Below are 14775 nucleotides of genomic sequence, written 5' to 3' on the forward strand. Positions count from 1 at the left end.
ACACATGTAGCTTCCCCTGCAGAAGACATTAACAGGAAATAATAAGTTAGTATCCGGCCTCTTGCTACATGTAAACACACTGCACGATGTTAACACGAGTTCGAGGATGTTATGGGTAGGACCTGCCGCTGAGATGATGATGGATAAATGAATGGTTACAGTGTTGTATGTGGGTGTGTACAAGCGCTCGCCAGTGTTTTTGAATTTTTGTGTTATAATCAGTGTCCCCCTTCATCACTGTTCAGGTGTGTGTATAAGAAAGAGAAAAAGAGAGAGAGTTTTGACCTTGACAGGCTCCGGTGCGGATGTTGGGGATGAAGCCTCGTCTGCAGGGGTGTGGCTGGGCGGGGCACTGCTCGCAGGGGTGGCCCCACGCTCGGCCAATGGTGGCGCAGCAGAGAGTTTTAGTGCAGACGATTCCACTGAGCTGGCCCTGGCACATCTGGTTGTTCACCTGGGTGAAACATGGCCCGGTCCGGTAGTCTGTGGTAGGAGAGAGGCACGTATCCTTTGTTAGCTAATGACTGTTTTACCATGTGAGGCATTAAATGATGAAACGATGATTCATTTCCTAGAACACATCTGGTGCAGCACTAAATGAAACCAGAGAATGTGCATGGATAAGAAATTGCCTCTTTGGTCACAAGCCATATTTTCAGTGATATTTAACTAAATGACAAAGCGATAAAAAAAAATTGGCTCCACATTACAGGATGATTTCAGAGAAATTACTCACTGGACCTTTAAACACATTCTCACAGTTTAATTGCTTCAAGTGTTTAGTCTTTAGCGCCACAATTGGCTTTCTAAGAGGAGCATTTATAAGTAGCAGGTTTTTACCAGGACTTAAGAGGAACAATATGAGAGTTGGTAGCAACACAAGGGATCGTGTCAGAGCACGAGAGGGCAGACATTATCCTATTAAACCTACTCAGATTAAACCGCACAGCACATCCACGCTGGTTCTTTCAGCAGGGATTTTGCAATAGGATTGGAATGACTGCTATGTATTAAATCTCTGTGATAATAAGTCAGCCCGTTGGACTGAAACACTGAAGCACATTCCACGGCTTTAACTAGGAGTTGATGGTGCACTGAACAGTGGAGGTTTCTGTTTCCATCAATATGACAGTATCAGCAGCCTAATGGCAGCGTGATCATCAGTAACAGTCACCTCATGACAATCATTCACTCTAGACATGAGTGCATCTGTTATTCATTTTGGGGCAACTACATTTTGTGTAACTTTGCAAAAACACACAGGTCAACAACAAAACTTCTTAACACAATATTTCTCGTTTCTAATTTCAGAAATCTCTGACTGTCCGTCTGTATATCTCGAGAACCATCCATCTCCACAATTTACGTGTGTACCGTTAAGGGCCCAATGAATTTGGTCGATTTGGAAATGCAATTTTAATCAAATTGGAATAAACAGGTAACCAGCGCTATGAGGCAACGGTGGCTGGGACTCACTGACGTGGCGTTCATGATCATGAGAACAGTGCGTTCACAACAAAAGCAAGAACAACTGATTATCTAGTTAGTGGCTCTGCACTCTGAGTCAAGCATTACTGATCTTTGGAGAAACAGGTGAACAGCTCTTTGTGCAGCAGCTTTAGGGTTCTCTGGACTGAGGCGGCTTAATTACTGCAGGTAGTTTGGGAAAGAAAGATGCAACCACAGGCCAAGCAAACTGCCCATCCCAAACATGCATATTCAGAACGAGCACAGCACAAGTCCTACTGATTATTATCATTTTATGAGATACACAAATTTCTTACAAAAATCAGAGAGATCCCGTTGCACCTCCAGAGAAAGGATGAGCGAACGTAAATACTTTCACTCATTCAAACAGATGTTGCAAGCAAACAGTTTTATGCTAGAGCCAAATAAGAACAGAATGTTCCTGGCCTCAACAATCACCTGGCCTCCTCGCTGCCCCCCCGTTTGCCAGTGAAACTGTGGCATAATCTCGTTAAATGCACTTCACAAATCAGACACAATGACCTCATGCTGAAATCATTTCAGCAATACGATGTTCGTCCGTTCAATCACATAGAGCCTAATGATGGCTGTGGGAGAAACCCTTATTAAGTTCTCTGCAGTGGCGCCAAACTTAATGAAACCTTCATTAAAAAAAAGTGGATTGTTGTGTCAGCGGAGATGAAAGATGAAGTGCATGGTTGACTGACCAAGGCAGTGACAGTGAGCTGTAGAGAAAGTAAAGCAACCTGTTCAGCTCTGAAGGACAGAGTGGGATGGAAAGATAGAAAACAACGGTGGTGTCTGGTGGGAGTCCTTCTCCAGACTTATTGCCCTTATTGGTTCCTCGTGTTACATGAAAGGAGATCATAGAGGATGGGGAAAAGAGTGGGAGATGCAGAAAGATACAGAGAGAGAGAGAGAGGAAAAGTAAAGGAGGTCAAACTGAGCATGCAGAGTGCAGGTTGGAGCTCACAGCAGTTCCACCCGCTCATCCATCTGTCTTCATTTCTCTTTGCTCACTTTGGGTCTTCCTGTCTGTCTTCTATTCTCTCCTTGTATGTCCATCATACACTTTTTAAACTCACCATGTAGTAGAGGCCAACACATCAAATGTGTTTAATCTGAGCTCTGATACAAAAAAACGTACTGTCATACACACCAGTACACAGATCCCTCAAACAGGTATCAATACAGCTTATCCTTTTGAGGGTCATGGGGGAGATGGAGCAAATCCAAGCTGACATTGAGGCGAGAGGCCGGGGTTACACCCTAGACAGAGTACACAAGGCTGACACACAGGCACAAACAACCATTCACTCATACATTCACACCTACTAATTTAGTCTCCAAGTAGCCTAACCCCAATCAGCATGTCTTTGGACTGTGGGAGGAAGCTGGAGTACCCAGAAGAAAAAGTTAGAAGGGCCATCACCACCCCACTCACTCACACTTGGGTCATCCGATAACATTGAAAAGCCAAACAACTGCCAAGTTCAGCCATGCATGCAGTATATGTACACATGGTTTCTCACACACTGCCCTACTCTCTCTGCTGCTCACACACATATGACACATTCGTATAAGAATGCAAATATTGATCTGTGCAGATACACACATCTGAAGACAAACACACCATCTGTCCGAGCTGCAGCCATGAGCCAAACAAAAGACTGGAGCCGGTTCCTTTGAAAGCAGAAAATAACAAACAGTGAAGAAAAGCTGCTTGTCTCACTGCATCCCAATCAATGTGTGTACTCCATGTGTTCAGACTTTTGTTGTTTGTGTTGTGCACAAATCTGGTTGTGGAAAAAAACAACTTCATGAGTTTCACTCAACACTAACACAACACAAAGCACAAAGGTATGCACATCTGTATATTATGCATGTAAATTCAGTGGACACGAGCAATCATGGGCGCAGGCACATTGGGACAGGACCAAATCCAGCATCCTGATTCAGTCCGACTGACAACATTGGGAAACAATTTTGTCTAATTAGTGTTCAAATAGCTCAGTAGATCAAGAACATTCTCTGTTCCTTACTCCGAACTCCACCGTTAGCAATCTCTGCGCTCCATCTCATCCTGACATCTCTGGTTTCATTCATCCACACAATGAAAAACATCCAGCTTGCCTCACAGAATGGAGTCCCCCTCCTCCGATAATGAGAAAATGTTGTGTCTGACTTAATGGACCCTCCGTTTTACAAGATTTTATTTTGTAAACATCACCACTTCTAATAAAACTACCCAGGAACTGTTGCCAGTGTGTAACACAGCCCACAGTTTGAGAGAGCTGCTGATGCACATCTAACCTCTCACCCAGATCAGTCCACTTAGATTATCCCGCCATTCATATCAGGCAAACGTTAACAGGGTCTGACCCTTCACATGTGATAAAGTTTTCGTAGTCGAGCCAACCATGTCTGATATCTGATACGGCAAAATAACGTGATTACTCATCAAAGCCTATTACTGTTTGCTCTGATGGGAACTGGATCAAACAAAGACAAAATACTGTAAAGGCTAAGGTGAGAAAATGTTTAATCCTGTCTGGAACGCAAAGCCTTCAGGAAAAATGTTCCCATCAGCCCTGTCCAGCTGTGGGATCAGGGGGATGGGGCAGAGCATTGACCTGACCACTAGGAGGAAGGACTGAGAAGAGAAAAAACCCACTTAGGACTCATTAATAACTGCTGAAGTATTTATAAAACTCCCAGGAGGAGAAGTCTGGGTAGATAAGAAACTTGAAATATGAGTTGATTACATGGAAATGAGGCCATTATCATTTGTACATACTTTCCTATGACAAGGGGTCAACAAGTCAAATGAATTAAGTGAAGTGAAATATATGCGTACACAAGACTGTGTGTGTGTGTGTGTGTGTGTGTGTGCGCGCGCGTGTGTGCGTGTGTGTGTGTGTGTATGTGTGTGTGGTGCAGCCTGAGCATATGTCTGGCGGGTCTTGTGGAATTTCTGATTCCATTTTGGTGTTTGTGTCCTTCTGCTAATGTGGATATAAATAAATGAATCAAATGTGTGGGCTCTTTGTTTGCATGTGTCTTAGTGTGTGTGTCTGTCTGTGTCTGTGTGTTTGGTGGGTTTATCTCCATCTCAGCCAACCATAGCAGTCTGTGTTAGTCTTATCAGCACCATTATCAACAGGCTTGAAATCTCCCTTTTCCTTTATACCTAATCATTCCTTAAGGAGTTTGCTCCTTTCATTTCAGCCACACTGAAAGCAGTAAGTTGAATGTGAGCAAATGTGTAACACGGCACAAAAACACACAGACACATTAACGGGGGCCAGCAACTGTGGGAGAATGGAAATTGGAGAGATAAGCCTGCTGCAAAGTAGCAAGATCTGAGAGCCTGAAACCTCCAGTGTGTGTGTGACGGTAACTGCATAGAGCTCACATGACTACGTGGAAGCAACTACATGACATGAGCTGCTTTCAGTTATACACTGAATGTCGGACATTTTCATGAAATGTTCGGGAGGGGCTCTCTGTGAGATTACATACATTTTCCAGAACCTTTCCTGCCAGCCTTCTTGTAAAATGATACGTAAAACTCACTGCGAGCGAGTAGATGTGTTGATGATCTTCTAACAGATGCAAAATTGGGCAAAAACTAATATCTCAGAGTGAATAAAAGGCCATACATGTAGAAGATGCCAACTAAAGATGTCAACTAAGAAAGCCAACTAGAATCGAGAGCTTTTGGTGAAGTGAAGGCTGTGAACAAAAACAAGTGATTTCCACAGTGGAATGTATACGCCATGTCCTGTTCCCTGCGTTCTCTACCCAGACGCCACTCCTCACCTGAATGTTCCAGCCATTTTCCTGGTGTTTTCCCAGAAAATCTCCAGCTGCGTTCTTAATATGTGAAAGGCAAATGTACATATCCAATTTCATGTCTAAAAAAACGTCTTTAGCTTCAAAAACTATCAGGCATTTTAAACATGCTAATTTTGAATGTCTAGACATTTTGTTTACTGTGACTTCAGATGTTATGGCATCAGGCCGTCGATCTTGCAGTTCCTCTGTCATTGTTTCTATGTTTCACCCATTGTACTATAAAAATCTATCTTGACTTCTATGGCTATTTTTATCTATTTTGGGAAACTTCCTGTCACAATAGTGTCCAGCAGTGGAACAATAACGCAGACTCCATTGAACGCAAACAACTGCCAGGCAAAAATACAGCCGGGCAAGCAGGCTCCTGGCTCCATCAACAAGTACCACTCACAGGAAATGTTATTTCATCTGTGAAGCTGCTTTCTTCACTGTAATGAGAGTAAATCGGCCAGATCAAACACCGCCTTCATCACCGTCCCGTGAGCCAAGTCCAATGCTGATCTGAACCAACCAGAGACTTTGAATTTGACCTGAGAAAATGTCCTCGGGTTTTCATTTATGAGATGGATCATCAAAATTTAGTGCTCCCATGATAACAGACACAAGAAACAGCTGGTGAAATGTGACGTTCCTGATTACACTGAATATATAACATGACGATTTAATTCGGAACATATAGTATTTGGATGAAGCCTGAAGCTTATTTCCAGACCGAGATCACACACTGTGGCTGGTTTTGAATAAGACTCTCATTTGACATTTGCTCCTTCGTGGTTTGGTAGAGGTCATTATGTACCCTTTATGGAAAAGAGAAATATGGAGTCTCCATTGTATGGCAACATCATGCTGCATTGGTATATAATTTATAGACCTGCTGCAGATCAAATTTAGCACGGCTCCAAAGTGGCTGACTCAAACTAAATTGTCATTGGGGATATTTTCCAAAGAGTGACCCGTGCCTGCCTTCAGGTCCCAGCCATCTACCAGCTGAGCCTTGTTTGGTTTAATCTTACCCAGGATCAGAGAATAGAGCAGAAATAACTCAACTTCCTTCTCTTCAAGAACCTTAAAATGTCCCTGACATCCACCGACTGCCGGGGGGCAAAACTGGTCCTCTGTGATAATTGATTTATTTAGCCTGGACTGGTCTGAGATTGAGGCTGATGTCAGTGGCTGTATGGCTCCACTGGGACACACTGGACTGGGTTATTACTGGAGTAGAGCTGGCCTAATGGGCCAAAGCAAGCGTCATTCGTTTTCCAACAATGTGGTTATTCAACCGTATTGGACAAAAGAAAAAATTGGACCTGAAGATGAAGCAAAATGGAAAGTGGTTGAGACATTTCACCTCAAACCAAAGAGGTCAACCTCATGGCAGGACTAGAGGAAGAGTCAGCAGATCAGCTCAGTCATGGGGTTTCTTCTTCACAGAAACATGAACGTCTGTTCTAAAAACAGTATAATGCTCAATCCATTCAATCTCACCCTGGACCAATGTGACTGACCAACAGAACAAATACAGACTAGAGAGCAGCTTGTGCCACAATTTCCTGTCCAAACCTGACTGAGCCCCAGAGAACTAACCAAGCCTGACCCACACCCGACAGGCACTCTAGTTTCCCCAAGATAACCAGCACATGCAGCATGAAAAAGAAAGCTCAGCCAAAATAATGGAGCCCGATCTGAACCAAATATTGTTCCACAATTTTTGTCAGAACCCGACCATAGCCTGTCATGATGCACACTCTAGACAGAGCCACATTACCACTCTACCAGTATCCATAAGTGAGCCATAACTATCCATGCATGAATACATATCCATTAACAAAAATGTGACAAACACATAGTAGCTGTTGAATAATGACAGTGTATTAATGCTTTTAATTCACTGAGGAAACCATAGCTCTGACTATATTTCATTCTAACCCTCACTAAAGTCAGCAAGCCTCAGGCATGCACAGACATAAGCTGTTCGCACATAGCTGCACGTGCACACACACCAGAGACATGCAAACACACAAGGGTTTCCCATGACTCCATCCCACACAGTTCCAAGTTTTCCCCGTAGCAACTGACTTTCACTGCCTTCATAATTGCAGTTCATCAGCAGTCCTCTCACTGAATCACACAGTAAATCTACTGACTCACAACCTCCGTCACACAAGCTCTAATAACCACAATATGCAACAGACGTAAGAAACGCCAAAGGTTACACAAGGGAATCTGTGGCCTGTTTGGACAAAATCCAAAATAAAGAAATGAATTAGTTGCCTATTGGAGAGGGGGGGTGCCCCGCTAAAAACTCTACCACGCTATTTTCTGGATAATTGACGGTCAAATGTTTAATTTATTCAAGCCCAGTTCATGCTGACCAATTTTTAGCCCAACTAGTTTTGGAAGTTGTCAGATTGGATCCAAATCAACATTCAATCCACAGCCACCAATCGCTGTGCATGAACTCAATTCACAATTCCAGGGTCTCACCAACATGTGGGGTGGCTGTGGCTGTGGGGTAGAGCGGTCTTCCTCCAACCAGAAGGTTGGAAGTTAAATTCCCAGTCTTCCCATCTGCATGCCAAAGTGTCCTTGGCAAGATGCTGAACCCCGAATTGCCCCTCATAGAACAACAATAAAAGTGCTACTCTAGATGCACTGTATGTATGAATGTGTGTGTGAATGGGTGAATGGCAAACTGTAGTGTAAAGCGCTTTGAGTGGTCTTCAAGACTAGAAAAGCGCTATATAAATACAACCATTTACCATTTACATGTCACAGAATCTGACAAGATTTCTAGCAAGCTAAATTTATAGATGAGTCTGTGACAACAACAATCAACCAGAGTGCAGGACAGGGTGAACGTGGTGATGGTACATGTAGTGGTGAGTCGCCCCCCCCAACAAATCAGTTTGTTGCTGATAAATTTCAAAATGTTAAGGTCGAATTTTCGTTTTTCAAATCCTCTACACAGTATGTGTGTTATCTTTGCTGTCCCTATGAAGATTTGTAATGAAGGATGAAGCTTATTTGACCATTTTAGCTCATATCCTTTTTTCTGAAGGACATTTAGCATCAAAAACACAAAGATTAATGAGTGTTTTTCCTTTGACTACCAGCCGGTCCAACGTTCTACCCACTCCTCCAACATGGAGAGAAAGTATTTGTATTTTCTCCCCCTGTATACACAGCTGGGGAGTCCATTTTCATTTTCACCCTATCCCTCCAATTCCCCTCCCTCCTCCCCTCCATCTCTCTCTCTCTGCCTCCCTACCCAGCTCCACATCAGGAAATGTCCACAAAGAAAGTCTATTCTCTCCGTCCTGTGGGGAAGTTGGGGAGAGTGAATGGGGTGGAATTTGTTGCCAGATGTTTTTAAGACAAACTTAACCCCCCACATGTATTTTTTTTTAAGCGGAACAAGACCCAAGAGTTCTATGGAGAAATGAGTCATGGAGAGTGAGAGGAATGATAAAAATGTTAAAGAATTTTATTAAGTGGTTGCGACATTTACATGGATAGAGAAGAAAAGAACAAGACAGAGGAAGACAGGAGAGAGGAAGATGAGGGATGAGTGTGGAGGAGGATAGTAGGGTCTGTATCTGTAGCATAGCTACAAATGAAGGTAGGAAAAATGAATGGGGAAGAAGATGAATGAGGTGGGTGCAATTTCAGGGCAAGAACTTTCCTCTACCTCAGTTTAGGTTAACAGCAGGGGGGAGGAAGAAAGCAAGGGAAGGGGATGGTGGATGGTGAGGGTCAAGAAAAGGTGAGATTGGTAACAGAGAATATCTGAAGGTGTATAAAGCTCTCTCTCTTCCTCTGAAAAGGTGAACTGAGGTAAACCGAGACTAAGAGCAGCCATCAATTCAGACATTTTTGAGACTGTACCACCTACTTCCAGCAACCTGCAATCACTTCCCACCACACACATACCTCAGCCCTCTGTTCAAAGCTCAGGAGGCGAACACCCACTGACTGTCTGAACTGTATGAAGTCATTCCCGTTAGAGGAGCCTGCTCACCGAGCGCTGGAGTAATGAATTAACAGAGAACGTCTGGACTGATAGGAGCTGCACTTCTGACTCCATGTTCTCATCAAAGTCTTCCTGCAGCAATATTTTCCTTAACACTAGTGTCTGTAACTACCACCTCTCCAATCTAGCAACTTTGTGTCCATCCTTTGGCCAATCAGATCCTGGCCTGCCTAACTTTCAAGCTAGAGAAAGGCAGTTTTAGTCTATTCATAGTTTCTGCCATTATTACTAACTGTGTTACAGTGATTGCTGAGAATCAAACCAGACAAGTCACACAAGCTGTCAGAAGGTTGCTCAAGTTATGCACAATTCCTAGATCATATGGTTAGGGGTGAAATCAAAAAGGAAGCACACCCATACAACCTTTAGCTGAGTAGCAATTCAGGTGCCACACCCTTCAGAGGCTGTATTTGAAGAATGATTGCATCACAGCTGCACAATTGGTCTATAGGCTGACCCATTTTTGAGGCTCCAACAAATGCTTCCTTTCACCCTAAAGCAATGCAAGCTACAACAGGTCGATCTTTCGTAGACCAACCTTTCCCAGGATCCATTGCACTCTGTTGGTGAACTGTTACTTTCAAAGAGGTAATGGATGCTTACAATTTTAAATGTAAGTATCAGGCTTCAACTCATCCCAAAAGCTAACAGTACTCATGTTGAAAAAAAACAAGGGTTGAGAGCATATCACAATAATTCTCCACTGACCAGACCATCCCATTTCGGTTCTGCCTTCCTGTGCCATTGGGGCTTTGTTAGACGTGGCCTCTGAATTAGAACACAACTTGTGTGTTAACTATGGAAAGTATGACAGTTCAAATTTAAACCCAGGAGTCAGTGTACTAATTCAAAAACAACAGTTTTGACAAATTTTCTGTCCAGAAATGGTAAAACCATGGGTTTGTTTGCCAATGGTTTGATCGTCTTGCATCACATATTCTGTTGGACCTCACTCTCCTATGAGTGACATCAACTCAGTCACACACAACAATACATGTGGTCACTATGGAAATGAAAAACTAAGAACAAAGTTGTAAAAAAATTTTTTACACAGTTTCAAGCCTCTTTGGTTTTCCCATCAAAATACCATCCAGGAACTTCTCGCAGCAGCAAGCTTCTATCATATCGTAACATACAGAGTCACCATAGAAAGGAGGATGAGCTCTCACCTCTCTCACACTGCGGGCCGGTGAAACCGTAGACACAGGCGCATCTGTTGGGCCCAATGCAGCGCCCACCATTCTGGCAGCCGTTCTCACACACAGCTATGGGAGAGACAGGAAAAGAGAGTGAATCACAGGGAAGCTTCACACTCTTCACTTCTCTATTACAGATTCACAAACACAGGTCTTTCATTAAGCTTCAAATGACTTCACCTTGGAATCACTTGCACATAAACACATATTGCATTGTATATTTGTATAACAAACATGTGTGAGGATTTTCACTGACGACATCAGACCTTTAGACGATAACGTCAGCTCTCCTAACATCATGCCCCAGTTTTAAACTTTGCTTTAATCCCCCAAAAATGGCATGTCTGAAAAATGAATAAAAATGTGGCACAGTGCTGCAGGATCTTTCACTCACGTTGTCCACAGTGGCCTCCAGTGTAGCCCTTCGGACAGGAGCATGAGTCCTCCGCACAGCTGCCTCCATTCATACACCTGATGTTACACGACTGAACTGTTGGGGACAGAAAAGGGAAATGATGTTGGTTAGGTTGTTTTAAAATGAGAAAGAAAGATGATCGACAACAAATGCACTTTGAAAATGACCATCACACCTTCACTTCACTTGTTGTATCAAATAGCACAAGCTGCATCATTACCCAGATTTTGTTATTTACCCTAACAAAACTATATTTTCTAAGAAACAAGACTACAGTGTTTTTAATTGATTGACTTTAGCTTATTTCATTAAGGTCTTGCCCAGTCAAAAAGCACATTAAGAGACATCTGAGCAAAAATAAATAACTGTGGTCACTTTAAAGAACCTCTTTACACTTCAAATGGGGGTTTGCACAGTGCTGGCGTATCTTTGTTTCAGCAGACGACGGCTCAAACGCCCCCAGGCCACAAAACCAGAGCTAATCAAGCAGACTGGTAGTAAAGGCAATAAGTCGAGCCAGCTGTATGCTGCAGTCAGTCAGTCATTCAGGAATTTGCTGAGAGGAGAGGGAAACTGGGTAAGGGATGGGTGGGGGGGGGGGTGATGGTAATCCAAACATGCCAGGATGCAAAGAGAACGCACTTGATTTTGTGTGGTGGATAAACAGTAGTGATCGGATCGATACTCAAATATCGATACTTACGCTTTCAAACATGTCTGTTCTAGGATCGATTCTCATGTCAAAAGAAGGATATTTACACTCTTCACTGATTTGCATGTGCATTTTTTCAACACCAAAGAAATGTTGCTACGCTATGAAAAGGATTTCTTACTTCTACCTCTGCCTGTTGTAGTAATGTCAACTCAGCTTGTTTGCAGTGACATGCACGTTGATGATGGCTGAGCAAAATGTGTGGAGCTTTTTCAGCTCGGAAAAACAGCAACAAGGCTGTAAGTGATGTGTGTGGTAGGAAGTTGACGCACCGTGGCAACACCACAACACTTGTTAAACACGGCTATAATTTGAAATAGCCTACTCTTTATTTCCCTTTTCTGAACACATTAAGCTTTAGCACAAAGTAGCGTATTGGTATCGGCAACGGCACCCTTGGTTTTATTTGGTATCGGATCAGAAAGAGTATTAGTGGTATTGCACATCACTAATAAAAACATCACAAGAGATGTAGTATTAGCTGTTATAATTTGAAACAGGACCTTCTGGCTGCCAGAGTGTGAGAGAACCAATCTGACAGCATCAAACACGTCACTGCAGCTTCTTTAAGAGAAATATATTCTTCATCCTGGCCAATTTCTGTTGCCAGACTTTTACTGTACAGATAATGAGACACCTACAGTGATGGATGCGAGTAGCCTGTATTACATCCCTGCATCCTGTTTTTTTTTTTTCTATCCTCAAGGCTCGATATTTTATTGTCCTTCACCCTGTGCTTTCATTCTCTTCCTTCCTCCACTCTTCCTTATTCCCAGCTGCCTTTCATGCTCCTACGTCTATATCTTAATCGCAAGTTCAACATTAATTTCCTCTCTCTCTATCTGTCGCTCTCTCTCTCCATGTGTCTGTTTATGTCTCTTTCCCACTTTAACATTTCTGGCATGCGGAGATGTGGAACAGAAGGGAAATGGCTGGGCTTCCCCCATAGCTGAGGTTTTTTTTTTTTTCTAATGACACTTTCTAAGTTGCCAATAGGAGGCATTTTTTCAGCCACTACAACTCACCCACTTACTCTGACTGCGTCCAAACACACTAAATATGACTTGTGTGTGAGTCACTGCAACTAAACACACTTAACGGTAGTTTTTCGTTGTGATGACCCTTATGTCTACTTATGCACAGACTTTGGTAAAAGCACAACTGCGCGCATCTTGGATGTGTCCCCTGGGTAGTTTCAGTGAATTCAATGCAGCGCTGTAATTCACTATGCTTGTCAACAAAGCTTTCTTCTCTCCATATACTAAATGCATCTTAAGTCTCAAAGAATTTCCACTCAGCTTTCTCATGTGCAACACTTGGCCGACTCTATGTACAGATTTGGCAGAAAACCTCATGGCAACATGTGGTAATCAATTAAAGCAATAGTTTGGGACTCTGGGGCACGCCATGTTTATGGGTTGGAGTACAACTGTGCTCTTTCCCCATTCTTCTCTTTCAGTCTCATGAGAGATCAGTCAGGTCTTCCTCTCAGGTTTCATCCTCAGCCCTAAGACATGAGGTTAACGCCGTACACTCCTCTGACCTGTCGTCTTCTTTCAGGCCAACAAAAGGCGCAATGATGTGAAATATATAAGAAAAATGATTGCAGTGAGTAATTACAGTTTTCTCTCCCGTTGCGGAATAAACCTTGGAGCGTGCTGTAAACCACATTCCCCCAAAGCCAAGGGCATCCTGGGTAAACTCATCCATTCAACAAGTCCCCCACCCCACAAAAACATATTTCTAAATAGGTCAGTGGAGGGGGGGAAGTATGGGGAAAGAGGTTGACGGGGGAAGAGACTTTGCAGTAAGAGACTCTCTGTCCATGTGTAGTCAGTGATATCTGTGCCCTCAGGAATAGAGGATGATGGGATAAGTGCTGAAAAGATGGGAGATAATGCGGAGGTACACAAGCGAGATTAAGTTCATGACGTGTGTTTTCTCTGTAACAGTGACTAGATGGGACACGGAGAAGGAGGAGGAAGAGCAAACAAGCACATTTGAAGGCAGACGAGGATGATCTCACTGGCTGACTGCGCCCGGCGCTCCCCCTTCTCATGCCACTCCGCCCCGCAGGTGGAGAGAGATGGTCTGCCCCAATGACCTGTGCCTGGAAAGTTGCACGTGCAGAGTAACAGGATGGGGGGATGTGCGTGTGTGCGAGCATGTGTGTGTGTGTGAGTCTTCCACATTCTGAGAGGAGGGAGTCGGGTGTATTTTTTGTGGCACCACAATGCACCTCTGTATTCTGGTAGTGTTGTCGGTGAGCTTCTTACATCTGGGTGTTTTTTACGAGAGGCTGCGAAACACAGGAAGTCCAGGTTTGTGTGTGTGTGTGTGTGTATGTGTGTCTGCATGTGTCCGATGGAAAGCTGAGGAGCTTTACAGCCGTGTTTTGTCCTGATTTACACACACACCACAGGGACCGCGGACACGTCAGCTGCAGTTTCAGCAACAACTGGACGACGTAATGAAACAGAAAGCTGCGTGAGATGTTGTCAACGCAGATTTAGGTATTTGCCTGCATATGTCAGAACTAAAAGGTCAGAGCATTGTTATGCTGTAAAGATTGGGCTTATAATTAGGCCTCGTCAGTATTTCCAGTCAATAGTTCATGGAGGCCAAAGTCCATCTGAAAACAGTTTTTTCTCAGCATTACGGCAAGAATGTCTATGGTAATGATTTCATAATTACGGTTATAGAAGGACGGGGTAATAAAGATGACCCTGTACCATCGTCTGCACAGCTGCTCTGCTCTAAACTGTGTGTTTCTTACAAGGGTGACCAACAATGCTAACCCTTGTTGTCTGGGAAGTGACATATGTTTGCAGGTTACCAGTTAAGACGATTCCTGCAATTTTCAAAGCTACACTGGCTTTGCAAATATTTCTCTTCCTGGAAATGAGTACATTTCTAACTATCTGCTAGTCTTTCCACAGAAACACATGCTTGTATTGTTCACTGGCATACAGAAAAGATTCCAGTAGAAAATCAGGAATCTGTTGCTGATTTATCTAAACCCTTGCATTCCAAAGGCAAGACGTGAGACATAAAGATGCTATCTATAACCTGGTGA

At 43.3% G+C, this 14775-nt stretch overlaps 1 protein-coding gene across 1 annotated transcript in view; it reads right to left on the bottom strand.

Moving 5' to 3' along the window:
• The window catches only part of fbn2b (fibrillin 2b), a 67335-nt gene that overhangs the window by 37856 nt on the left and 14704 nt on the right, over nucleotides 1-14775 (bottom strand). Inside the window, exons 5-7 of the mRNA XM_069522006.1 lie at nucleotides 10967-11062; nucleotides 10546-10641; nucleotides 286-483 (exon numbers count right to left, since the gene is read on the bottom strand). Of these exons, the coding sequence (XP_069378107.1) occupies nucleotides 286-483; nucleotides 10546-10641; nucleotides 10967-11062 (390 nt within the window). The remainder of the gene's footprint in view (nucleotides 1-285; nucleotides 484-10545; nucleotides 10642-10966; nucleotides 11063-14775) is intronic.

This window comes from Paralichthys olivaceus, chromosome 3, assembly GCF_024713975.1.
Source record: "Paralichthys olivaceus isolate ysfri-2021 chromosome 3, ASM2471397v2, whole genome shotgun sequence".
Classification (NCBI taxonomy): domain Eukaryota; kingdom Metazoa; phylum Chordata; class Actinopteri; order Pleuronectiformes; family Paralichthyidae; genus Paralichthys; species Paralichthys olivaceus.